General features: G+C 43.8%; 1 protein-coding gene across 1 annotated transcript in view; it reads right to left on the bottom strand.

Moving 5' to 3' along the window:
* Nucleotides 1–27,795, bottom strand: part of frmpd3 (FERM and PDZ domain containing 3) — a 485,785-nt gene that overhangs the window by 264,054 nt on the left and 193,936 nt on the right. The window contains exon 2 of the mRNA XM_085997856.1: nt 1,016–1,128. Coding sequence (XP_085853982.1) covers nt 1,016–1,053 — 38 coding nt within the window. The 5' untranslated portion in view covers nt 1,054–1,128. The remainder of the gene's footprint in view (nt 1–1,015; nt 1,129–27,795) is intronic.

Raw genomic sequence — 27,795 nt, 5'->3', positions numbered from 1 at the left:
GGGGCAGAGATCACCTCATACGAAAGGTAGGTACGTCAGGGGATTCAGGGCCAGAGTGATCTCCTGGACTCGTTTCAATCGCCTGGGGGGGGAGGCAGAGAGGAATTTTCCAGATTCACCCCACCCCCCCAAATTGGCCTGTTTTTTCGCCTCTCCGGGAGTTCAGATAGTTTTCAGTGTTTGGGTGGGGCGGAGAGTGTATATAAGGTATCACAATTGTGTAGGACAGACTGGCTAGACCAGTGGGCCTTTTTCTGTCCATTATTGTTCATATGTTACTTGATCTAGTAGTACTTATTATTATTTCATCAGTTATCAATCCTTTATCAGTTAGCAGTCCTTTATCAGTTAGAATCATTTATCAGTTGATACCCATTTATCAGCGAGACTGCTTCGTCATTTAATATTTCTTTATCATGTGGTACACTTTTAATAGTTGGTACTCCTTTATGACTTAAGTGCTCTTTTCCCAGTATGTACTCCAGCATTAGGTAGTGTCTCTTTAGCAATTGACTTTGCTTTATCAGTTAGAACTGTTTTGTAACTTAGTACATTTTGGGGGAAAAATTGGGTCGCGCCCCCTTTGGGGCGCTAACTTCGCGGCGCCCCGAAATAATTAGCGCCTTCACGCCTGAAATTCACTGGTAGCTCCGCGGTATTGCAGGCCTTCCTCCCCTTACTAAAGGGGAGGGGCCTTGCGCAGCGCAACCCAGGGCCCAGCTGGACCACCAGGGATCGGAGAGCCAGCAAAAGAGCCTGGCACTCAAGAGAAGCAGGCAGGGCTGCACAGAAGGCCGGGGACAGCAAAGGTGAGACGCAAATCAACCGAATTTTTCTCCCTTTATCTGTTTGTACTCTGTCATAACTTCTTTATAAGTTTGTGCTGTTTTGCCAATTAGTAATCCTTAGTCAGTTAATACTCCTTTATTAGATACTTCTCCTGTATCAATTAGCACTCCTTGGTATTTCTTTATCAGTTAATAATTCTTGATCCGTTAACACTCTTTCATCCTACCTGTCTTGTTGTTTGTGTCCATCTTGATCTTGTGCCATCACCAGTATGGAAAGTTCGCAAAGGCCTTTGGAGTTCTGGGTAGACCCACACAGCTGACAGACATGGACCTGAGGCTGAATGAAAAGAAGTATCACATACACCGTAAACCCTAATACCATGCAGGCAAGTGCAGACACACCTGGTGCGAATAGCTCTCTGGAACAGCTTTGAGTATGTACTGGTAACGATTGGCTTTTTACCTGCCTGTCCCTGTTGTCCAAAGAGCTTTCCATATTGCAGAAACACATATAGAATTTATTACTTAAACACCTCATTAATAAATGATACAGTAATACTGGGATGGCATGGCGGCCCTGACCAACTATTTCCCCATGGGCAGTGAAAATTCAACTCTAGAGCTATCTGTCGCAGAATGAGGTAACCCTCCAATGTTACCAAGGTGCTGCACCTTATTGATGGCTGAGAAATGCTGAAGCTCAATAGATTGATACAAAAGGCAATCCTGGCACTTCAAATGATGATCTATAGATTTTGAAGTGAGATTGCTGCCTTACCAGATGAAAGCTGTTGATTCCCAATGTACTTCATGCTGCAATTCAACATGGAAGCAGTGCACTGTCCCAGTCAGTCCTACCATTCAAGCTCTAAAAAAATGTGAGGCAATATTTTCTGGGTTCTCATGCAGTGGCACCAGGACTGATGACAAGCCTGCTCAATTCACAGGGAAATTGTATAGGATGAACTCAGTGTTAGATCCACTAATTATAATGTCTGCATTCCCTGCATGAACTGAGCCCTCTGCATAGGATATCTGGCACAGCACCAGATTTAAAGGACTGCTCCTGAACATTAAAAGGGGAAACTAAATTTTGCATCGGGGTCCTACAACCCACGTAGAATCCTGATTTGCAACCTTGAAGAGGCATGTGCCTTATTATATTTGATTTCAGCCGTGGTTCTTGGGCTATGCACTGGAGCCAGTCCCCTCCTTGGCTCAATTATCCCCTGCCCTCAAACCCTGAATACAGCACTTGGTCTTCACTACCTGTGAGAGTGACTAGTCAAAGATTCCTTCTTCTTTTCTCTGAAACCTCCCCAAAACATCAATGATCAATGTCTTCTGGAGGTTAGAATGCCCACAATATTCTAAAAATGGTCTCTCTTTGACTTAAAATCAAATTGCTCTTGAGACAGATCTTGGTATTTTATCAGCTTTGGCGATAGCTGCTTTACATTGAGTGGATACTCCCAGTTAATATTCAATGGTCACTTTTTTACTGTGTACACTGGCCTATCTCAAAATAAGATTCCTTCATGATATATATATTTACTATTTTTTATATTTATTTACATTAAAATACATCTGCCATTTGTTTAATTGGTCAAGGTCTTTAATGAATGCTATTTATCTCTCTTACATTTTGTTACCTAGTCTTCTAACTTTTATAATATTACATGATGCATTTTCTTCCCGGTCACTCGTGAATAGTGTCACCCAGAGAAAAAAAAGGTGGGGTGGAGATAATAGTGACTACACCTTCCACCTGCATGCATACATACTTCTTCTTACAGCACCTCAATGCCTCACTTAACAATGGATTTATATTCAGTAAATACAAAGCACAACACCAGAACTGAAATGCCAAGCTTGTCAATGATCATACTGTATTTCTTTTCAGTTTAATTTGGGATGCTTCAGTGAGGTTTTATCACGCCACATTCAACTTGTGCAAATTGGAACTGTCGGATACGCTCCAGCCTGGAGCTTCTTGTCATCATCACACTGTCTGGAACTGGCAGTTTTAAGAATGAAAACCATACAAGTGGAGACTGCTATCGGCCTTTTTTTCATTATGGGTCTGGATCATACTTTTCACATACAAATATTTTCCAGTAAACCTCTTTGTATTGAATATGCTAAGATACAACATAGGAATATAGGAACAGGAGTAGGCCATTCAGCTCATCGAGCCTGTGCCACCATTCATTTAGATCACGGATGATCTGTATCTTAACTCCATCTACCTGCCTTGGTTCCGTAACCTTTAATACCCTTACCTAACAAAAATCTATCAATCTCAGTTTTGAAATTTTCAATTGACCTACCAGCCACAGCCTTTTGGGAAGAGAGTTCCAGATTTGCACTACCCTTTTTATGACAAAATGCTTTCTGACATCACCCTTGAACAGCCTAGCTCTCATTTTAAGGTTATGCCCCCTTGTTCTGGTCTCTCCTACCAGAGGAAATAGTTTCTATCTATTTACCCAATCAAATGCTTTAATCATGTTAAACACCTCAATTAGATCGCCCCTTAATCTTTTTTACTCAAGGGAATACAAGTCTAAAAGATAGAAAGACTTGCATTTATATAGTGCCTTTCATGGCCTCAGGACGTCCCAAAGCACTTTACAGCCAATTAAATACTTTTGAAGTGTAGTCACTTGTAATGTAGGAAATGTGGCAGCCAATTTGTGCACAGCAAGCTCCGATAAACAGCAATGTGATAATGACCAGATATCAGTTTTTTAGTGATGTTGATTGAGGGATAAATATTGGCCAGGACACCGAGAATAACTCCCCTGCTCTTCTTTGAAATAGTACCATCAGTCTATACAACCTGTCCTCATAATTTAACCCTATTAGCAAATAATGGAACAGTTTAACAACAAAACACTGTTTCTGTCCAGTTTTGGTTCTCATTTATGTGCTTGCAGAAAAAGGTTGGATGCAAAACTGTTTTCTTTCGATAGCTTCTTTTCTTCATCTCTATGGTTCTCTCATTCACTATCTCTTTGATGTTTAGCCTTCGCCCAGTCCAGTCCTTAAAACCCTCTGATAGTGATCAGAATTTGTGCACATAAGAATAAAATGACAACTGAAATGTTCATTGCACTATTACTCTGAGGGTCTCAGCCACCAATACTAGAGACCCCATCTGTGTGAGGCTGGGTACACTACAAAAACATAGAAAGGCTCTGATGGATTCTTCTCATGCCAGCAACATCCATTGATTTAAAAAATACTTCCAGCTACAGTATTAAGATCGATCAGCATGGTTGTTATCCAGTGCACAGTATTAGGTCAATTTGCACATGTGTATGAGGTAGGTTAGAAGACTAACATTGATAAGTGAAAGACATATGCCTTTATTTTAACTTGTGCGGGAGTCGGGCAGGTGGGGGCCAAGGCGAGAGGCAACCCCTCTTGTATGATGCACGGGCGATTTTAACTCCCGGGCCTCATCTGCAGGCCCCTGGTCAGTTGCCTGAAATCAGTGGGAAACAGCAGCTGTTTGGTGGATGGAAGTGGAATATTATGCAGCAGGAGACCGCCGGCGGGCACCGAAGAAAGGGTTCCCGGCACTCGGCTAAGTTGTGGGGAGGTAGTTTTGGGAGGGCCTCGCAATGGTGAAGCGGGGACCCTGGGGCAGGGGAGGCCTAAACTTTCCTTGTGGGGCCAGGAGGAGTACTCCTGCAAGCACCAGACATACCACTTTCCCCCCTCAGAATTAAAAGGTGAAAATAATCATCTCCAAGAATGAGCCTGCTTATCAGCTAAAATACATTGGCCCAGTAATTCCGGGCCCAACGCGTGAGTACGGACGGGGTACTCACGCGTGGGCCCGATGGAAGTGCTGGTTTTCAGCATGCACAGCGCATGCGCGGAAAACCGGCATTTCCTGTCCTCTGAACCAAGGGGTTCAGAGGACGAATGTGTGCGCGCAGGAGTCTGCGCATGCACGCTGAAATTCCTTTTTTTCCCACAGGTTTGCGCGTGTATAAGGGCCTCTCCTTTTTACGAATGTAAAAAGGAGACGTAAGGACTTCATTCTTTAAGGTAAGTGGTCTATTACTTAAAATTATAACATTTTTTCCACAGCTTTATTGTTTTTAATTTACAGTAAGGTAAGTGTAGTTTTAGACCCGATTTAAAAAAAAATTATTTTTTCAAAAATTTGATTAATTGTTTAAAATAGTTTTTTAAAGTTATTTATAGTTTATTTAATTATTGGGATGTTTTTTTAAATTTTATTTAAAGTTAAACTAGTCTTTTGGGCGCCCGTACTTTTCATGAGTTTGACAGTTCTTACTATCAAACTCATGAATTAAGTTTCCCCTCCCCTGATTGGCTGCACAGTGCTCACCTGATCCCAGCCGGCACATCGAACTAACTACGCCGCTGGATCAGGTAAGTACAGCGCGCCGACATCTGAACCGGGCCAGTGACAGGAATTCCAAGCAGGCCCAGGCTTCAGATGTCGGCGCGCCGGGTGAGTGCACATCGGGGGCTTGCACGCGCGGCAAGCCCCCAAATCTAATTTCTGGGCCATTAAGTAAAGAAATACAGCAACTTTATCTTACAATAAGATGATTAAAAATAAACCCTAGCACTCTCCCAGTAATACGCAGGAAAGATGGGCTATGCCAACACTAGAACCATAATGAAAACCACTACACTCAAAACTATCTACAAGTCCAAATGATTTGGAAGTTTCCTTGACTTTTATAGATATCTTAGGGGGCGATTTTGCCAACCCTGGGGAGGCAGGAATGGAGGCAGGCCTGCTGGGAAAATGGCAGAATTTGGGGGTGGGTGCCCAACCTGCCCCCAACCTGCCTCCGTGCCATCTTCCTAAGAGGCGGGTAGGCGTCCCGCGCCGGGTCCCGTTTCCTTGGAGACAGGAAGGGATTAAAGTCTATTAACTGCCTGTTAGGTAGTTATCAGGCACAAAATAGGATTATTCCCTTTTTGCCCTCACAAGTGCGGACTTCCTGAAGGCTCCGAAACCCGTCAGCTCAGCGAGGCGAGTACTAGGTCTGCGGGGGTTGGGCGGGTGCAATAGTGTGCTGTGAAGGTAAGTGATGGGTGCAAGAGTATAGATGTGAGTATCTGAGGTAAGTACAAAGTGTTTTTAAAGGTGTACTTACCTTTGTTTCTTCCTGCAGGCTTCAATTGCTTTCTATGCGGAGAGTTTTGGACCTCCGTGTTGCAGATGAGAGATGGCCGTTGCATTCTCAGATGCAACAACCATCTAATTTCTGTAAAAGAAGGAAGTTATATGAGGTCTTGAATGCAAGACCTCATCAAACTGCAGAGAATGTCACTGTTTGACAGCTTCACAGAGCTGTCAAATGATGACAATTCATCTGTCAAAACTTTTTGACAGGTGAAACGTCATACGTTGATGTTCACTGCAACCGGCTTTCCCTTAATTGGCCTGCTAAGCCCACAAGGTCAATCAAGGGAAAATAGCATGGGTTGGCCACAAATCGATGGAGGCGGGACATCAACCCGACAAGCAGCAGTCCCGCCTCCAATGCGCCCCCATTAACAAAATCGCCCCCTACTAGTAGGGTTGGCAATGGGCAAACTGGGACTTATAACAGGAGCAGGAGGTGGCAACTTCTCAAGTTTGGTTTTAACACTATCGGATTTCACAATGTTCTTCATGAGACCATCCTGCAGAATCAAGAGCACGAGCAACAGTCTGGTAGGTGTTTGGGTTCATTACCCATGGGAATAGGCGAAACATCTGAAGCTTTCCGAGGAACTGTAACAGTTACTTCCTTAGGTAGGAGAGGCATTGGTGGTAGGTCACATGCAATGTTATCATTTGGTACATTAAAGGCAGTCGATCAATGCAGTAATTGATCTTTATGACGCTTCCACAGCAAAACATCCACCAAAACTAAAAATGGAACAGCTCCAATTTTCTGTTGAATAACACCAACACTCCATTTTTTAACACTCCCACAGATTTTAAGACATAATACTCTGGGGAGTAAGTGCAGTAAACATTTGATTTTGACAGGTGTATAAATGTGGATGATGATATTGAAATCTGCAATGAGGTTTAGATATAGAAAGCATATATGCTGTCACTGCAGAGAGGAAGTGGGGAAAGTGAGGAGAATAACAGTGATCAAGCAAAGGTATTGCCACTGATGAACAAACATTTTACATTTTCTCCAACATTAAATGGGGAAGCCAACGTGCAAACACACCTCAGGCTCGGCAAAGTGATATGTATGGTACTTGCATATTGTTAACTGAACACCAGATGGCCCGCTAATGGGAGTAAGCACATTGTAACAATTACACGCCAAGGTCCCGCTTGTATTGCTTTTGGGTTTGGAAATAAAAGGAGCTAGTGTGCACATTTCTGGCTGGAAGTGAGTTGCCCGCCATATCAGGTAAGGACAAAAAAAAAGCGTCATTTACCCACACCTGAAACAGGCATTCGACCCTTTGCATATGCAAATAAAGAGCCTAACGCCTGTTTAAATATGCAGATCGGGCTCCAATGACGTAATCAGGGACCGACTGCAATCATAACCTGAGGCCTCCATTGCCCCTGGCTTTCCTCCCCCCTTCCCTGAAGGTGATCTCTATTGAAACCCACACCTGCTCACTTACCATGTGCTGGGGACCCTCTGGTTCCCTCTGGTCCCTGGTGTTGGCCTCCTGCTGCTCTATTTTAATGGCAAGGCAGCTGCTTCCCACCGACCTCTAGGCCATTTTTATCGGGAAAACAGCCAACGGTATGCTAATGAGGCCTGGCCATTAAAATTGCCTGGGCCTTCCAGTTACCGCTCTCTAGGCCACGTTTCCACCCGGGACTTCAAATCGACCCCATAAACCGTGAGGCTACTGTTTCTGATCGTGTTATTTTGGAGATGCTAACCTATTCAAAATAAATGGGTTTGTGTCTCCATTATAATAGGAAATAGAAGGATGTCAGTAATGTATTAAGGCCTAGAAATTCACTATGGCCCCGCCAGCTGGCTAATAGCCAAAAGTTAGCGCTGGGCGCGGAGCCATGTGCGACCGTCAAATATTCACTTTTCGCGCCCCAAGTCGGAACCGGGCGCTATTCCAGGGTGTGCCCGCCACCGCTTGGGGCGCTGAAACTGAATATCAGCGCTCTAAGTGCCGCTGCGCCACCCGATGCGGTGCGGCAGGCTGCGGTACTGCAGGCTTCCTCCTTCTCTTAAGGTGGAGGTGCCTGCAACGGGGAGATCGCCGCTGGATTGTGCTGGCAAATGAGCCCGGCACCACGGAGAAGTGCCGGGCTCGCGGAAAGCAGCCGGCAATGCCGCGGGGGGGGGGGGGTGGAGGAGGCCGGGGAAGGAGGTGCGGGCAGGCAGCCGCCGAAAAAGCGGCCGGCCGCACCTCCACCTTAAAGCGCCCCAGTAGCGCAGCAGTACGGCCCCGTTTTTCAATCGCTGTTTGCGGCCGCTGCAGAAGAGGCGGCCGCAACTAAATATGGGGTTTGGGCCGGCAGCGGGGCGGAACCGGGGCACTGCGCACACCGATGACGTCATCGGTGTCGGCGCAGCGTTACCGGCTACCGCCGCCATTACCGCAGCGCTGAATATCAGCACACCCTCTTACACTGGCGCAGAAACCCTATTTGGGCGGTAACTGGGCGCAAAGCCCACTGAATTTCTAGCCCAAAGTCCCTACACTAATATTGTAAACAGTAATTTCCACCTGTTTTTTTGCAAGTCTTTGAATAGGATTCACTTGAGCTCCCAATCATTCAGGTTTTGTTTGAATTACTTGTATATCTTCACTGTTTAAGTTGAAATTAAGATTCATTTTATGGTCTTTTACTCTTAATTAATTCTTTCCCAGACACCAAAACTGTAGAACTCCTTACTTCCCTCCACCATAATCTTCAGGCTTTTAAAACCGAAGCTTGATATGGTGGAGGTTTTCAGGAGCCTTTGATCTTGTTGTTGTGGCACAGCCTTTTTTGCTAACAGCTGTAATTGTGCCACAATGGGTTTCACCATGAGAATTCTTCCAAGCGAACTTTTATGGCTCCATCACGAAAATGGGACACTCTGCTCTGCTGGACTCCTTCCACATAAGATTTTTTCTTGATACCGTTGTCCAAATTTGATAAATCATGAAGCCTGCTCCTTGACACTGCTGAAGGTCTTCAAATCCTGCTGCAACACACAATTTACCACCTACTAATAAATGAGCTCCCAATAACAAGTGAATTAGCATGTCAGGAACTCACCAACATTATTAAAAGTACACTGACCCCAGAAATATGTCCAGGCTCAATGCAGGATTGTTGAGTCAGTCCGATTCTCACAACCTTCCACTTCTGGTTATACTTGCACTCAATCGTAAAATTACACTTGCAAATACCCAGCAGTGATTCATAGTGGTCATCTAAGGTAAGTTCTTGTCCATGAAACCCACTTCCTGCTCCCTCGACCCTATTCCCATCAAACTGCTGACCACCCAACTTCCTTTTCTGGCCCCCATGTTAGCTGACATTGTTAACGGTTCTCTCTCCTCGGGTACTGTCCTCCTCTCTTTCAAGTCCACCGTCATCACCCCTCTCCTCAAAAAACAAACCCTTGACCCCCTCCGTCCTTGCAAACTACAGCCCCACTTCCAACCTCCCTTTCCTCTCCAAAGTCCTTGTACATGTTGCTGCCTCCCAAATCCGTGCCCATCTTTCCCGCAACTCCATATTCGAATCTCTCCAATCAGGTTTCCGCCCCTGCCACAGTACCGAAACGACTCTCATCAAAGTCACAAATGACATCCTTTGTGACTGTTACAAAGGTAAACTATCCCTCCTTGTCCTTCTTGACTTGTCTGCAGCCTTTGACCACTCCATCCTTCTCCAACGCCTCTCCACCGTCGACCAGCTGGGTGGGAATGCACTCACCTGGTTCCATTCTTATCTATCTAATCGTAGCCAGAGAATCACATGCAATGGCTTCTCTTCCCACATCATTACCTCTAGTGTCCCCCAAGGATCTACCCTTGGCCCTCTTCTATTTCTAATCTACTTGCTGCCCCTTGGCGACATCATCCGAAAACACAGCGTCAGTTTCCACATGTACGCTGACGACACCCAGCTCTACCTCACTACCACTTCTCTTGACCCCTCCACGGTGTCTAAATTGTCAGACTGCTTGTCCAACATCCAGTTCTAGATGAGCAGAAATTTTCTCCAATTAAATATTGGGAAGACCGAAGCCATTGTTTTCGGTCCCCGCCATAAACTCTATTCCCCAGCCACTGACTCCATCCCTTTCCCTAACATCTGTCTGAGGCTGAACCACACTGTTTGCAACCTTGATGTCATATTTGACCCTGAAATGAGCTGCCAAACACATATCCGAAGCATAACTAAGACCGCCTATTTCCACCTCCGTAACATTGCCCATCTCCGCCCTTGCCTTAGCTCATCCGCTGCTGAAACCCTCATCCATGCCTTTGTTACCTCTAGACTTGACTATTCCAATGCACTCCTGGCTGGCCTCCCTCATTCTACCCTACGTAAACTTGAGGTGATCTAAAACTCAGCTGCCCGTGTCCTAACTCGCACCAAGTCTCGTTCACCAATCACCTCTGTGCTCGCTGACCTACATTGGGTCCTGGTTAAGCAATGCCTCGATTTCAAAATTCTCATCCTGGTTTTCAAATCTCTCCATGGCCTCGCCCCTCCCTATCTCTGTAATCTCCTTCAGCCCCACAAGCCCCCGAGATATCTGTGCTCCTCTAATTCTGCCCTCTTGAGCATCCCTGATTATAATCGCTCAACCATTGGTGGCTGTGCCTTATGCTGCCTAGGCCCTAAGCTCTGGAATTCCCTGCCTAAAACTTTCCACCTCTCTACCTCTCTTTCATCCTGTGAGACACTCCTTAAAACCTACCTCTTTGACCAAGCTTTTGGTCACCTGTCCTACTTTTTCCTTATGTGGCTCAGTGTCAAATTTTTTGTCTTATAACATGCCTGTGAAACGCCTTGGGACGTTTTACTACATTAAAGGCGCTATATAAATACAAGTTGTTGTTGTTCTTCTTCTTCAATTTGATAATACTTCAACTTTAATTATCACTGGCAGTACTTAGACACTGTGTTACCTTCTCCTTCTCCCAGTACAAACATGTTAAAAAATCAATACTATTGCTCAGTGGGTAAATGTGCTGAGTGGAGCCATACAAGGTATGAAAAGCCTAACTTTGATCCCCAGTCTGCGCTGAGTTAGCTTTTCTCAAGCAGTGACAGCAATAGAAATGTCACATTTGACTTCATTGTCCTCGGACTTGGGAAAGAAAATAATCTACAAGGGTTCCTATTTGTTATTCAGTGAATCCTGCTAAAGAATGCATATGTGTGAATATATGGTGAGGACAGTTGCAGGCCTGGCTATGATGCTCCACATGGTTCAATAACTGTGCACACTTGCCATCTGTGCTTACATGTGAAGAATGGTCACTTTCCAAGGTACTAGAGGGTGGTCAGTGCCCATGGAAGTATACCCAGCATAAGGCTTTGACTTCAGGAGAGAAATGGAAAGTACAAGCATTCCTGAGCATGGTACCATAGGCATTAAGAGGTGGAGGACTGAAAGGGCTCATTTCATTCAAGCTGGTGGAAGTGCTGCCAGGCTACCAAATGCTGGAAGCTGCTTTCCTGGCTGGGTACTAACAGTGGAAATCGTCATCAACTCTGGGTTCTTCTAAAATATGTAGTTGCTGCTCAGTTAGTGAATAAAATATTGTGTGAATTCTAAGTATGGGTTACTAGTTTCAAATACTGATGGTGAAATTTGGGCAAGTCATTGGCTAATTATATTGATGCAAACTCAGTAATGATGCATAGAGAAAAATGTTCAATGCTGAGCAAGGGGTGAGTTCTGCAAGAGGTTAATATTACAGCAAAATGCAGAGCACAGCACAGTAGCGCTGCCACCAATATACTGTCAGGTTAGCTAAAAACAAAGTGGTGATTATCAGGTAACAGGCTGCAAAGTAAAACTGAAAGATACTATCCTTCATTCAAACTTCTAATATTGCATAATTTCTCAATGATGAAATGCTTCAAAAAAATGACACAAAATGATGATGATAAAGAATCTGGCAATACTGAATTTATGATAAATAGTACGTAAGCTGTGATGATGCTGCAACTAACCTCACAAGCATCAGGTTCTGTGACCTTCACTGAAGAATTCCTGCCCCAATCCAAGGTACCTCCGCACTCGTCAATTCACTAGTTCCACAGCCTTGATGTTCCACGTTCAGTATCCCAAAATGATTTGTTATATCGTTTTGGACAAAGAGTCACATTCAAAGCTCCACTGACCTTTTATAATGCCATATATTAACTTGCTACAATCCTTGCAAGCTTCTCTCACATTGACATCAATGCAGAGAGGAGCAGGGACGGCAGAGAGCCACGTACTCCAGAAAGCAGCTTATGGTTCAGACTGCATAATGAAGACTGGTACATAAGCTCTCAATCTTATACTATGGAACAGATATGCTGGAGTGCAACAGAAACTGGAAGAGACAGTTCTTTCTGTTGTATAACAACATTCAGCATCACCTGTTGTGGACAATTACTTTTAACATACGTCTTGTCAAATACCACAGTGTATGTCATATTAACAAAAATGTCAAGTTGACAGCACAACAATATTCACACCTCATTTAGATCTGCTTACATGCACCCTCTCTACAACCCATGCATCTTCATTAATAAGTCTTGATACAAAATTAAACTACCCATCTGTCCCTCAGGCACTTGCATTGCAAGACTGGAGATGCAGTTTCAAACCCTTTTCATGGAGGGCTGGCGTTCAAATGACTTGGTATGGTCACCAAGAAACATTTCTCCATCTGGGTATTAAGAGAGTTTCAATGCTACTGTATAGGCTTGTTGAGACTGTAGTGATCACAAATTAGACATGCACAGTAAACACCAGCCTCATCACATAATTCTTTTCATTGTCAATTTCTGTTCCCTGATTGATTTATTTGTTAATAAAATTTTATTTATTTATCGGGAATGTTCCCCAAAGAGGATAGAAAGTGAACGTTAACTATTTTTGTCATTGTTCTAAACTTCTGATGTACGTCAGATTGCAATAAAGATGTTGATAAACAAGTGTTAGATATGCTGTGCTGGTCTTTCTTTATTACTAGAGGCAGCTGTAACACTGGGAGAGAATGAAGTTTAACAAATGTAATAAGAAGCCAAATTCAGGGATTATTTTAAATTTAAAGTATGTTTTTCATTTATCAGTAAATTGTAAATTTTCACTCACTGTTGTTTTCATTTTCCTGTAAGCTTTGACGCTTTATTGCGCCAGATTGGCTCAGTTGGTAGCAGTCTTGCTGCAGAGTTAGAGGATGTGGGTTTAAGCCCCACTCCTGGTCACGATCTGAGTTTATAATCTAAAATAGCGCTCCAGTACAGTACTGAGGCAGCACTACATTGTTAGATGTGCCATCCTTGTAATGGGATGCAAGACCAAAGCTCTATCTGCCAGTTTCAGTGGCTTAGGTGGATGTTAAACATCCCATGGTACAAGTTGAAGAAGAGCAGGGAATTCTCCTGATGTCCTGGCCAACATTCCGCCATTAACCAACACCACCACTGGTTATTCATCTCATTGCTGCGTGCAAAATGGTTGCCATGTTTGCCTACATAACAATAGATGCTGCAGTCATACATAAGCCATATATGTTAAAAGGGCACATGGTAAAACAAAGCCAACTTAACTATAATGTCATGTTCAAGGAAAAATCGGACTTAAGCAGAAATAGTTCTCAGGAGAACAGGGATCGTTATTGATCACAGCTAAAGGCTACAAAAGCTACTATAAGAGCAGTCAAAAGGACATTGAAGAAGATAGTGGATAGTGGTAGCAATAGCAAAATATTTTTCAGCTACCTTTGGAGTCAGAGGGTCATCAAGGGCTATATATAATCATTGAATAATCCTCAGGAAGATCCAGGATATGGCAGAGGTTGTCAATGGCTACTTCATGTCAATCTTCACTGCAGAGTTACCAATAATACAGTGTAGGGTTGATGCTAAAGTTGTAACTGTCAAAGTGGTGCAGATATAATCCTGGCTAGAATAAAGGATCTCAAAAATGATTGAGCAGCTGGTCCTGATGGCATAATTCGGAGGTGCTCAAAGAAATGGGGATGTGCTCTCAATTCCCCTCACCGGGGTCTGGGATTGTTCTCATGGATTGGAGTTTGGCCCATGTGGTGCCAATATTTTAAAAGGCAATAAGTCAGAATCGGGAAATTATAGGGCCATTGACTTCAGTTATTGGCAAATTGCTAGAAAGGATCATTAAAGGTATGACAATCTTACAGAAAAGGGGTTATTGGAGAGTTTCAACATGGCTTCTGTGAATGAATGTCATGTCTCACCCACTTGGTTGAATTTTTTGAGGAAGTTATAGGTTGGTAGTCTAGTTGACATTGTATACCTTGATTTTCAAAAAGCCTTTGACAAGGTGCCACACAATAGGCTACGTAATAAAACAGAGTTGCGTGGGATTAGCGGGCAGATTTTGTGTTGGATCAGGAATTGATAACATTCTCGTAGACAGAAGATTGATATTAATGGTAGTGGTTTTGCATAGGGATTGGTTACTATTGGAGTCCTTCAGGGATTAGTGTTAGGACCGTTGCTCTTCATGCTCTTTATCAATCATCTGGATGAAGACATCGGGGGAACTGTCCGCAAGTTGAAAGATGATACCAATATTTGTCTAGTTTTTAGGAACTTAGAAGAGAAAAACAGATTATAGGTAGATCTAAATATAATGAGGGAATGGACCCTTGTCTGGCAGATGCCATTTAATTAATATAGATAAATGTAATGTTATGCATGTGTGTATGGTCAACAGCAAGCATGTGTACAGAATACAGGATTGCGAGCTTACGGCTAATGAGCAGGAGAAAAATCTAGGTTTTCTTTAGCTCAACAGGTGAAGTCACAAGTAAACTAAAACTAGAGCCTGCTAGCTTCTCATCCATTATGCAAGGTTCAGCTGAGATAACTACAAAGGAAAGGAGAGCTGCTAAGTAAAAACAGAATACATTGAAAGTGGTTCCTGGATCCTATTAATAAGAATCAAGAACTGATGCAAAAGTAGGTTATGATGCAGCATATTGTGAGGCCAGGAGGGGTATCACGGAGATGAAGTGAGAACAGCAGGTTTTTTAATCCATAAGGTTGTGCATTATATAAAAATTATCCTGGATAATTTTTCCATTGGCTAAAGTATATCGCCATTCATGCAAAGTGTCCCTGTAGTCTAGTGCCAATGGCTGACAAGTCCAGTGCTCTCCAACAGATCCTTGAGTGCATTCTTGGGATCTGAGGAGAACATTTGACATCTGACTCAACAGGTTGTAATAAGGATGCATCTGCATGGAGGTTAGATAAGGTGGTGGAGTGTGTTGCACAGATCAAAGACCTTAATGAAACAGTTTGATGGGAAGCATTAGACTGCACTGCATCACCTAACTAACAATACAGCAGCTGGTGTGAATGGTATTCATGTCGAATTTTTTTAATTTGCTCCAAACGGGAGGAGAGGATGGAGGGAGGAGGTGGAATGGCAATGGTGTTGGAGAACTGTCAACCCACTTTGGAGTTACCCTTCTGAGGATAGTCAATAGGATTCTATTTGAGACATGTCTACCCTTGGTATTCCAAAGCATAGCTGTGGTTCCTATCCACAGAAAAGGTAGATCTTAGTAAGCCTAAAAACTAATGAGGCAGCAATTGAGCTCTGCTACCTGCTCAACCAAGAATTTCAGTTAAGCACCAGTGCATCCAATGCATTGTCTGTGGTTGTGAATGGCACTGTGGTCCTGATCTCTTAAGCATCAGGCTCCTTTCAACATCCAGCAGGTGACATAAGTAACATCTCTCAGTTTGCTGTGTACACTACAATGAAGGAGGCCACAGAAGCACTGTTTGCTAGGTACCATGAATTCATCATCTTCCCAATTGAGGCTGCCAAGCAGGACAGCATGGTGCACTTTGCAAGAGTTGCTTGATTTCCTCAGGTGCAGGGGGTCATCGACTACACTCACAATGCCCTGTGTGCTCTTGTACAAAACCAAGCCCTCTATAACAACAGGAAGAGATTCCATTCCTGAAATATCCTCAGAGTTCTGTAGAAGGGTTTCGACCCGAAACGGTGACTCTATTTCTCTCTCCACGGATGTTGCCTTACCTGCTGAGTTTTTCCAGCATTTTCTGTTGTTATTCCCTGAAATATGCAACTTGTTTGCAATCACAGGCATCAAATTATGCAGGTCTGTACCTGGTATCCTGGCAGTAGTCATGATGCCTTCATCCTGTGACAGTCCTCAATATAGTCTTCCACTCAGACCATTGGCTAGTTGCTTGGGGACAAGAGCTATCCCCTGATCACCTGGCTCATGACGTCTGTTATTAATCTGGGCATAGACGCACAGCATGTATACAATGAGAGTCACGCCAGAACCAGGGATCTCATGAATCAGACCACCAGGCTCCTCAAGCAAAGGTTACAATGCCTCAACAGATCTGGAGGTGGCTTCAATATAGCCTTGAAGCGAGTGTCAAGATTTGTCATAGTGTGCTGCATGACATCACCTTGGAAGGGGTGAAAGTGCTGGAGCTGCAAGAGGAGGAAGAAGTTAAGGAGGAGGAACAGGAAGAAGGGGTTCAGGAAGCTGACGCTTCAGAGGAAGAGCAAGGCCCAGCAGTGCTGCCAGAGTTCTCAGCCAGCAACTGATTGATGAGAGATTCTCATGAATGTTCCCTCCCCTCCCTTGCCCTCCCCAATGCACCAATTGACCCTCCATCCCCCTAACCAGTCCTCACAATTACCACCTGAATGCTCTCATGCAGTCCAACTTCATGGGTGTAGCCCTTACATGAATTAGAACAATATGTTGAGGAACCAACTAGGGGACAGGCTAGTTTAGATCTAGTATTGTATAATGACACATATCAAGAAATGTATTTTTACTATACAAAAATACTTCATCACTCTTCATTTGACAATTGCTTATACTGAACATAAAAAACTAAAAGTCATCCTTGCTTAAAGCCCTAGTGCTTGTCTTGTATACTTGCTTACCTATTCAAGTGCTCCAACATGGTGCATCCCCATTGGATACTGCAAGGATGGTGGATGTCTACTGAGGACTGCTGAGATGGTTGTGGTAGGCAACATAAGAGCAATTAGAACAATATGTTGAGGAGCCGACTAGGGGACAGGCTATTTTAGATCTAGTATTGTGTAATGAGACAGGGTAAATTAGTAATCTTATAGCAAAGGATCCTCTGGGGAAGAGTGATCATAATATGATAGAATTTCATGGTAAGTTTTAGCATGATGTGGTTAAGTCTGAAATGAGGATCTTAAATTTAAACAAAGCCAATAATGGAGGTATGAAAGGTGAGTTGGCTGAGGTAGATTGGGAAATTAAATTAAAAGATATGATGGTAGATTAGCAATGGCAAACATTTAAAGAAATAATTTATGATTCTCAACGAATATACATTCCCTTGAGGAATAAAAACTCCACTGGAAAAGTAGTACAGCCATGGCTAACTAGAGATGCTAAGGATAGCATTCAATTAAAAGAAGAGGCTTATAATGTTGCCAAAAAGAGCAGTAAGGCTGAGGATTGGGAAGGTTTTAAAAATCAACAAAGGATGACCAAGAAATTGATAAAGAGGAAGAAAATAGAATATGAGAGTAAACTAGCAAAAAATATAAAAACAGATTGTAAGAGCTTTTACAAGTATGTAAAAAGGAAGAAAGTATCAAAAGTAAATGTGGGTTCCTTAGAGGCAGAGACAGGAGAAATTATAATGGGGAATAAGGAAATGGCAGAGACATTAAACAAATATTTTGTGTCTGTCTTCACAGTAGGAGACACAAAGAACATACCGGCAATTGTGGGGAACCAAGGGTCTAATGAGAGTGAGGAACTTAAAGTAATTAATATTAGTGAAGAAAAGTACTGGAGAAGTTAATGGGATTAAAAGCCGACAAATCCCCTGGACCTGATGCCTACATCCTAGGCTTTTAAAAGAGGTGACAGCAGAGATAGTGGATGCATTGGTTTTGATCTTCCAGAATTCCCTACATTCTAGAATGGTCCCCGTGTATTGGAAGGTAGCAAATGTAACCCCGCTCTTCAAGAAAGGATGGAGAGAGAAAACAGAGCCAGTTAGCCTGACATCAGTAGTAGGGAAAATACTAGAATCTATTATCAAGGACGTGGTAACAGGGCACTTGGGAAATCACAATATGATTATGCAGAGTAAACACAGTTTTATGAAAAGGAAATTGTGTTTGACAAATCTAATAGACTTTTTTGAGAGTATAACTAGCATGGTAGATAGGGTGGATGTAGTATATTTAGATTTTCAGAAGGCATTCGATAAAGTGCCACACAAGAGGTTGTTACACAGGATTAGGGCTCATGGGATTAGGGGTAATAAATTTCCATGGATTGAGGATTGGTTAATGGACAGAAAACAGAGAGTAGGAATAAACGGGTCATTTTTGGATGAGGGGACCGAGTGTAATATATCCAAGTTTACTGATGATACAAAGCTAGGTGGGAAAGTAAAGTATGAGGATGATGCAAAAGGCTGCATAGGGATATAGACCGGCTAACTGATTGGGCAAGAAAGTGGCAGATGGAGTATAATGTGGGGAAGTGTGAAATTATCCACTTTGGTAGGAAGAATGGAAAAGTGGAATATTTTTTAAAATGTCAGAGACTAGTAAATGTTGGTATTCAAAGGGATTTGGGAGTCCTTGTACACGAATCACAGAAAGTTAACACGCATGCTTGATTGGCACCCCATCCACCACCTTAAACATTCACTCCCTCCATCACTGGCGTACCGTGGCTGCAGTGTGTACATCTACAAGATGCACCGCAGCAACTCGCCAAGGTTTCTTTGACACCACCTCCCAAATGCACGACCTATACCACCTAGAAGGACAAGGGCAGCAGGCGCATGGGAACACCATCACCTCCAAGTTCCCCTCCAAGTCACACACCATCCTGAATTGGAAATATATCACTGTTCCTTCATCGTCGCTGGGTCAAAATCCTGGAACTCCCTAACAGCACCTTCACCACCACCAGCGACGTCCACATCCCAAGAATGAATTAAAAAAAGGTACAGCAAGCAATTAGAAACATAGAAACATAGAGATAGGAACAGGAGTAGGCCATTCGGCCCTTCGAGCCTGCTCCGCCATTCAATGAGATCATGGCTGATCTTCATCTGAGATCTTAGCTGATCTTACCAGTTCAGTACCCCGTCCCCGCCTTTTCTCCGTAACCCTTAATCCCCTTAGCCTTCAGAAATATATCCAATTCTCTCTTGGCAAATGGTATGTTAGCCTTTAATGCAAGGGGGTTGGAGTATAAGGGCATGATCTTGCCAGCCTTGGAGAGGCGGGTATGGAGGTGGGACTGCCAGGAAAATGGCAGAATCTGGGGGCGGGTGCCCATCCCGCCTCCATGCCATCTTCCCAGGAGGCGGGTAGCCGACCCGCGCTGGGTCCCGTCTCCTGGAGGTGGGAAGGGGATTACAGCCACTTAAGCACCTGTTAACAGGCAGTTAAGAGGATTATCCCCATTTTTCCAACAGAGGTGCGGGCTTCCCGATGTCGGGAAACCCCGCCAGGGTCACCGAGGCGAGCAGTGGGTCTGCAGGGGTCTGCGGGGTGCAAAAGTGCGCTGTGGAGGTAAGTGATGGGTGCAAGTGTGGAGAAGTAAGTGTGTGAGGTGAGTGAGAAGTGATAGAAAATGTTTACTTACCTTTGTTTCTTCCTGCAGGCTTCAAGAGTTAGGGATGTGGAGAGTCTCGCACCTCACCGGCAGAGATGACAGATGGCTGCTGCATTCTCCGATGCAACAACCATCTAATTTCTGCTAAAGAAAGAGGTTTGATGAGTCTTGAATACAAGGACTCATCAAACAACATAGAATGTAAATGGTTTGACAGCTTCACAGAGCAGTCAAATGATGACAATTCATCTGTCAAAAACGTTTGACAGATGAAACGTCATCGCTGACGTTTTCTGTAACCAGCTTCCCCTTAATTGGCCTGCTAAGCCTGCTGGGCGGGCTTAACAAGGTCAATCAAGGGAAAATAGCGTGGGTTGGCCACAAGTTGATGGAGGCGGGACAACGACCCGACAAGCAGCAGCCCCGCCTCCAAAGTGCCCCCATTGGCAAAATCGCCCGCTAAAAGTAAGGAAGTCTTACTGCAATTGTCTAAGGCTTTGGTGAGACCACATCTGGATCTCTGTGTAGAGTTTTGGTCTCCTTACTTAAGAAAGGATATACTTGCCTTAGATGGGGTGCAACAAAGTTTCACTAGATTGATTCCTGGGATGAGAGGGCTATCATATGAGGAGAGATTGAGTAGAATGGGCCTATATTCTCTGGAATTAAGAAGAATGAGAGGTGATCTCATTGAAATGTATACAATTCTTAGAGGGCTTGACAGGGTAAATGCTAATAGGCTGTTTCCCTTGGCTGGAGAGTCTAGAACTAGGGGTCATAGCCTCAGGATAAGGGATTGGTCATTTAGGACTGAGATGAGGAGAAATTTCTTCACTCAGAGAAAAGAAAAAAGAAAGACTTGCATTTATATAGAGGGTTGTGAATCTTTGGAATTTTCTACCCCAAGGGGCTGTGGATGCTCAGTCGATGAGTATATTCAAGACTGAGATCGATAGATTTTTGGGCACTAAGGGAATCAAGGGATATGCTCCTATTTCTTATATTATGTTAATTCTGGTCGTAAAGGGCCCAGCTGCAGACTGCAGTATCTTGCCAGTGGCCAGGTCAATCAGACCCAGCTAGTCCTCGGGCACGAACAAGGGCATTGGTTGAGAGTGTGGCGGGATGCAGGCATGCAGTCCTCCTGAGAGAAGACAGCATCTGCCCCTCCCATGGAGCTAATGCCACTCTCATGGGGCTGCGCCTCAGCAGTCCTATTGCTCTGTGCGAGAACAGAGTTCAGGAGTGATGAGACACTCTCAAAGCCCCAATCATGCTTTGCAAGCCAGAGGACATGATGGAGCCTAGAGCCAGGATGGCAGCAGTCTGAGATTATATCAAAGCTGTCAGAGCAGCCACCAGAGGCTCCATCATTCTGGGTCCCAATGTAGTGTTCACAGAGCTTATCACTCGCTCCATGGTTAACTGCATGGTCTGGATGTCCTGACAAGGGCATCAAAGGTGCAGGTGGAGGAGTGGTTGAGCAAATCAACAACTGCAGAATATCCTGGTGAATGGAGGGCCAAAGGCTGGACATCATAGAGTTTAAAAGTGTGGTGGTAAAAGACTTGGGGGACAGTTGTTTCCTGGGAGAGTATGAGGATATGAGTAGTGAAGGATACAAGGAAGTGGTCAGAGATAGCCTGATCAGTGATCAAGACTACAGTAATGAAGGGGCCAGAAGAGGTGGTATGGTTGAGAATATAAGTTGGAGAGTTTATAAGGAGCGACATGTTTAGAAAGGAGGGCATTGATTTCAGAGGAGAGGGATCAAGGGGACCTGAGATGGAGATTGAAATCAGCTAGGATGAGGTGTGGCTTGGTACAGAGGGAAGAAAGAAGGGAGGATATCTTGGGGATAAATTCAGGGTGTGTTTGAATGAAAAAAATAGTCTCAATTGTTTCGCTAAAGCAGTTTTGTAATTAAATTCAATGTTGTGGCTTCTATGAACTATCTGTTATCGTCTTTACTATGACCCAATTCATATACTTGGGGGTGAAATTCAATTTCATTGGGGTGGGGAGAACGAAACAGGTGGTAGTAGATCTGCCGCCTGTTATACACTCTGCACCATTTGTTCCCCCATCAAAGTTGAATGTTACCCACTTGTCTATGTACCCAGAGAAATAAGAGAAGAGAAACAAATGAACAAAAACTGGACACATAAGAAAATATATATAACAAGATAAAATGATACACAACAGAATTCTTATTTTACCTCAGAACTGATCAAGTAAGGAAATGAAAAAATAACAAAACATTTTTACCTTTTCTATTCCCTGCCCCCCCCAAAAAAAAAACATAAATGTTCTTATTCACAAATAGTTGAACATAATTATTGTAAAAGCAGATTGTAGGATTTTGAAATATTCACATCATATTAATACATATCAACCCTTAACTCTAATTTTGCCATCACAGCCATAAGGTTTCTCCAAGATGCTCTGTCTTTTGCTTTGTTATCAGAGATATTTCTTTTTTTTAAATGATTTTCTGTTTATCGTTCACCATAATATTAGTTTTTCTACCTGGGTCTCAGGTTTCTGCTCAAATTTATTTCTCCCATCATCCTGCGATAAATGATTTATTTGGATTACTCCCAGATCCTCACTTATTAACAATGCCATTGATCCTTAATCGCATCTAAATATTTTAAGCTAACCACCTGAAACTTGTGTTCATCCTAAGACTTTAACTGTCTGTCCAATTCCTTTTCAAACATCTAACTTTCAGTTCCAGCAACTTGTTCTAATGCTTATATTAACAGAAATACTTAGGTTTCTTTCATTATTATAATAATTGGTGCTATAAGTTTGTTTACTTGTTTACTTATTTTACTATTAGTTTCTTAATATAAGAACATAAGAACATAAAAAATAGGAGCAGGAGTAGGCCATTTGGCCCCTCGAGCCATTGAATAAGATCATAGTTGATCTGATCTTGGCCTCAACTCCACTTTCCTGCCCGCTCCCCATAACTGATAACCCATAACTTTCAGCTGTTGCTCAGTTGGTAGCACATAGAAACATAGAAGATAGGAGCAGGAGTAGGCCATTCGGCCCCTCGAGCTTGCTCCGCCATTTAATGAGATCATGGCTGATCATCCAAATTCAGTATCCTGCCCCTGCTTTCTCCCCATATCCCTTGATCCCCTTAGCATTAAGAAATATATCTAACTCCTTCTTGAATATATTTAATGAATTGGCCTCAACTGTCTTCTGTGGTAGAGAATTCCACAGGTTCACCACTCTCTGGGTGAAGAAATTCCTCCTCATCTCAGTCCTAAATGGCTTACCCCTTATCCTTAGACTGTGACCCCTGGTTCTGGACTCCCCGACCATCGGGAACACCCTTCCTGCATCTAGTCTGTCTAGTCCTGTTAAAATTTTATAAGTTTCAATGAGATCCCCTTTCATTCTTCTAAACTCTAGCGAATATAAGCCTAATCGACCCAATCTCTCTTCATACGTCATTCCTGCCATCCCAGGTATCAGCCTGGTGAATCTTTGCTGCACTCCCTCCATGGCAAGAACATCCTTCCTCAGATAAGGCGACCAAAACTGCACACAATACTCAAGGTGTGGTCTCACCAAGGCCCTGTACAACTGCAACAAGACATCCTTGCTCCTGTACTCGAATCCTCTCGCTATGAAGGCCAGCATACCATTTGCCTTCTTAACCGCCTGCTGCACCTGCATGCTTACTGTGGTGTATGTGCCTTTAAGAGCAATTATGGTGTATGTGCCTTTAAGAGCCCCAGGTGTGCGTAATGCTGGTAATTGCCACTGTGCTATATAAGCCTGTGTATTGTGTATATCCTTTAGAAACCCCCCCCAGACTTGCTTAGTAAATACCTATGAACCAACTCCTGTCTTCAGTGTCTTTATCTACACACGGACACTACAGTGGCGACGAAGTGGAAACGGACTTACCTGCAATTCGGCAGCACCTCAAGGACATCGATTCCTCCAGCGTCCAGAAGACTCAAGGAAGTAAGAGAAACTGTGGTTTCACCAGCTGGCCAAGCTGGTGACAGGTACTGCGCTAATCCTTCCTGGGCGTCAGGCTGGAGCTCCAGCGGCGGGCTCTACAGCTGAGACAGGCAGCGAAATCGGAGGCAAGCAATAACGGACTGGGAGGGTGCACTCAAGAGACGGCCGGTGCGGCAAGCAGGTCAGCGTTTAGACCTCCGTCGGGAACGAGTCTCCAACAGTGAATAAACGGAAACCACAGTAAAACAGCGTTGTTATCGGTAGCTGCGGCGGGAAAGCGCGGGAAGCGCCATATCTTTGCTACAGAGAGAAAAAAAAGCGCGGGAAGCGCCATATCTTTTCTGAAATGCCTAAATCTGGTAATATTGAGGCTTTTGATGGCAAAATAGAAGATTGGACCACATACGTGGAAAGAGTAGAGGTTTATTGCACTGCAAATGGAATAACAGATGAAAAAAAAGCTTCAGTACTTCTGAACTTAATGGGCGCGAAGACATACAGGCTGTTACGAAATTTAATCACTCCAGCCAAACCAAAGGACAAGACTTTTAAAGAAATTGTTGATACCCTGCAGGAGCATTTAAACCCAACACCGCTGCTGATAGCGGAACGATTCAAGTTCTTCAAGAGAAATCAACACAAGAATGAAAGTAACGCTGATTACCTAACCGAATTAAGAAAGCTATCAAAGTACTGCCAATTCGGAGCAGGACTATCGGATTATCTTCGAGACAAATTTGTTTGCGGTCTCTTAAGTGAAGGAACACAAAAAAAACTGCTTTCTGAAAAAGATTTAACATTGGACAAAGCTTTCAGTATGGCTGTATCATACGAAGCAGCAGCAAAAGGAGCTGCAGAGATACAACAAGAGACACAGGAGTTCGGAAGATGTTATCGCTGCGGCAGATCCACCCATAACCAGAGGGACTGCTGGTTCAAGGGCAAAGCATGCAGGCAATGTGGTAAGATTGGACACATTGCACGGGTATGCCAATCTGGACAAAATAAATCCACTGACAGAAAACAAAAAATCAATAAAGAAAAGTACAGGAAGGTACAAATGATGGCGGACAGTAGCTCCGAAGACCAGAATAGCGATAGCGACTCCGGAAACAAGAGACTAAGCTGTCTCAAATTACATAATGTACTTGCCAAAGAGGATTACCAAACCATTTGGGTTACCCTCACAATAGCAGGGTCCCCAGTTAAAATGGAGCTAGATACAGGATCAGCTCTAACCGTAATAAATCGACGAGATTACGAGAGGCTATTTTCGCATATACCTCTAAAAGACACATCCATTATCTTAAAAACATATACGGGGCAGAAAGTCTACCCCAAAGGAAAAATAAGGGTGCCTGTGGTATACAACGGCAAAGAAATACAAAAGTTGTATTTATACATTCTACAAGATGGTGGTCCACCGTTGTTGGGACGTGAATGGATAAGGAAGATACGTTTAGACTGGCACTCCATTCAGGCACTGACGGTGACCAGTAAGGAAAAAAACAATGATGACATCATACCTGAACGATTAAAAGACATCTTGGCCAACGCCAAAGAAGTGTTTCAAGAGAAACTAGGAACCTTGAAAGGCATCACCGCCTCAATAAAAGTGGAAGATACAGCAATTCCAAAATTTTTTAAGGCAAGACCGGTGCCATATGCAATACGTCCGGCAGTCGAGGCAGAGCTGAAGAATTTGGAAAAGGCAGGCGTATTATCCAAAATAGATTGGAGCGAATGGGCAACACCCATCGTTCCAGTCATGAAAAAAACATTGAAAAATAACTCTGAGGAACAGGAAAAAATTCGCATCTGTGGGGACTTTAAGGTGACTGTAAACCCGGTCCTTCACACGGTACAGTATCCTCTTCCGAGGATAGAAGATATTTTCGCCTCACTATCCGGAGGGAAACGTTTCACAAAAATTGACTTGGCATAGGCATATCTACAGATGGAGGTTGAAGAGACCTCTAAAAAGTATCTCACAATAAACACACACAAAGGCCTGTACCAGTACAATCGACTGGTTTTTGGAATAGCATCAGCTCCAGCTATCTGGCAAAGAGCTATGGAGCAAGTCCTGCAAGGGATTCCGGGGACTCAATGCTACCTAGACGACATCCTTATAACAGGAGAAAACGACAACGAGCACCTTGCCAATTTGGAGCAGGTGCTCACTAGGCTGAAAGAACGGGGCCTACGAGCAAATCGCCCCAAGTGCGAATTTTTCCAAAATCAGATATCATATTGTGGCCACATAATTAATAAGGAAGGGTTGCATATGTCACCTGAAAAAATTGAAGCAGTTATAAAAGCCCCAGCACCTGAAAATGTTTCACAATTAAGGTCATTCCTGGGATTAATAAATTACTATCATAAATTTTTACCGAACTTATCAACTATTCTACACCCTCTTAATGATCTTCTACAAACAGGAGTGATTTGGAAATGGAACGAAGACTGTAAACGTGCCTTCCATAAATGTAAAGACTTAATCACATCCGAGGAAAATTTTGGCTCATTACAACCCATCACTACCAATCAGACTGGCGTGCGATGCATCCCCTTACGGCATAGGAGCGGTATTGTCCCATAGATTCCCTGATGGCTCGGAACGGCCGATAGCTTTTGCGTCACGCTCATTGAACTCAGCTGAGCGTAACTATGCCCAGATAGACAGGGAAGCACTCAGCCTGGTATGGGGAGTGAAGAAATTCAACCATTACCTACACGGACAAAAATTTACCTTGCTGACTGACCATCAACCCCTCATCTCCATATTCAACCCTAAAAAAGGTGTCCCCACTATGACGGCACAAAGACTACAGAGGTGGTCCCTTTTTCTAGGAGCACACCAATACAACATTGAATACAAAGGGTCAAAACAGCATGGGAATGCTGACGGTTTATCACGCCTACCGTTGCCAACGATAGAAGAGGCACCTACAGTAGACCCAGTAGAGATATTCCACTCTACCATAGTGGAATGTCTACCGGTGACAAATTCTGCCATTGAAAGGGAGACAAGAAATGACCCTACTCTCTCACGGGTCTACGATTTAACAGTGAAGGGATGGCCAGCACATGGCGAACCACTGTTGCCAGCATTCTCGCAAAGAAGAGAACAGCTGTCAGTGTGCCGAGGAACCTTGATGTGTGGATCCAGAGTGGTGATTCCACCCAAACTCCAGGATAAAGTGCTAAAGGAGCTTCACGAGGGGCATCTGGGTGGAGTGAAATGAAGAACCTAGCTAGGGCATTTGTATGGTGGCCAGGTATCGATGGAGACATCGAAGACATGACCAAGAGCTGCCTAGGATGCCAGAAGGTCCAAAATGCTCCGCCACAGGCCCCTCTACATCCATGGAAGTGGCCCTCATCTCCCTGGCAAAGGGTGCACATCGACTTTGCTGGTCCATTTATGGACTCGATGTTCTTAATCGCAGTTGATGCACACTCCAAGTGGCCGGAGGTAATAAAGATGTCCTCCACCACCACGGAAAAAACCATCACAGTATTAAGGACCATATTTGCCAGGAATGGGCTACCGGAGCAGATATGTTCTGATAATGGACCGCAATTTGTGTCCGAAGAATTCAGAAAGTTCTTAAAGAACAATGGGGTAAAGCACTACACGTCCGCCCCATACCATCCCGCCACCAATGGATTGGCTGAAAGGTTTGTCCAGACCTTCAAGAAGGCCATCAAGGCCATGGGTAATGAAGACATAAAACTTCAGCACAAGGTGGATAACTTCTTATTTGCATATAGGAATGCAACGCATATGGTTACTAACCAAACTCCCGCCATGATGTTCTACAATAGAAACCTAAGATGCCGGCTGGATTTGGTCAAGCCCAACATCCGAAGGGACGTGGAGAACCAGCAGTTTCAGGGCATGAATGAAAGGCCAACTAGGGTCTTCCAGATAGGCCAACCGGTTTTGGCCTGGGACTACCGTACCGAGAAATGGCAGCCTGGAACTATCTGCACACGATTAGGACCACTGATGTATACCGTGGACATCGGAGACAGCATAATAAGGCGCCATGCTGACCAAATCATCAAGTCATCCGAAAAGGGACAACCTACACCACCACTCTATACATCTAACGATGAAGTAGAGATACCCATATCTACCTCCGATCCGGTGATACTGGAG

This window comes from Somniosus microcephalus, chromosome 1 (genome assembly GCF_052327205.1).
Source record: "Somniosus microcephalus isolate GS21.2 chromosome 1, FLI_Smic_1.0, whole genome shotgun sequence".
NCBI lineage: Eukaryota > Metazoa > Chordata > Chondrichthyes > Squaliformes > Somniosidae > Somniosus > Somniosus microcephalus.
This window is presented reverse-complemented; position numbering and strand designations above follow the sequence as displayed.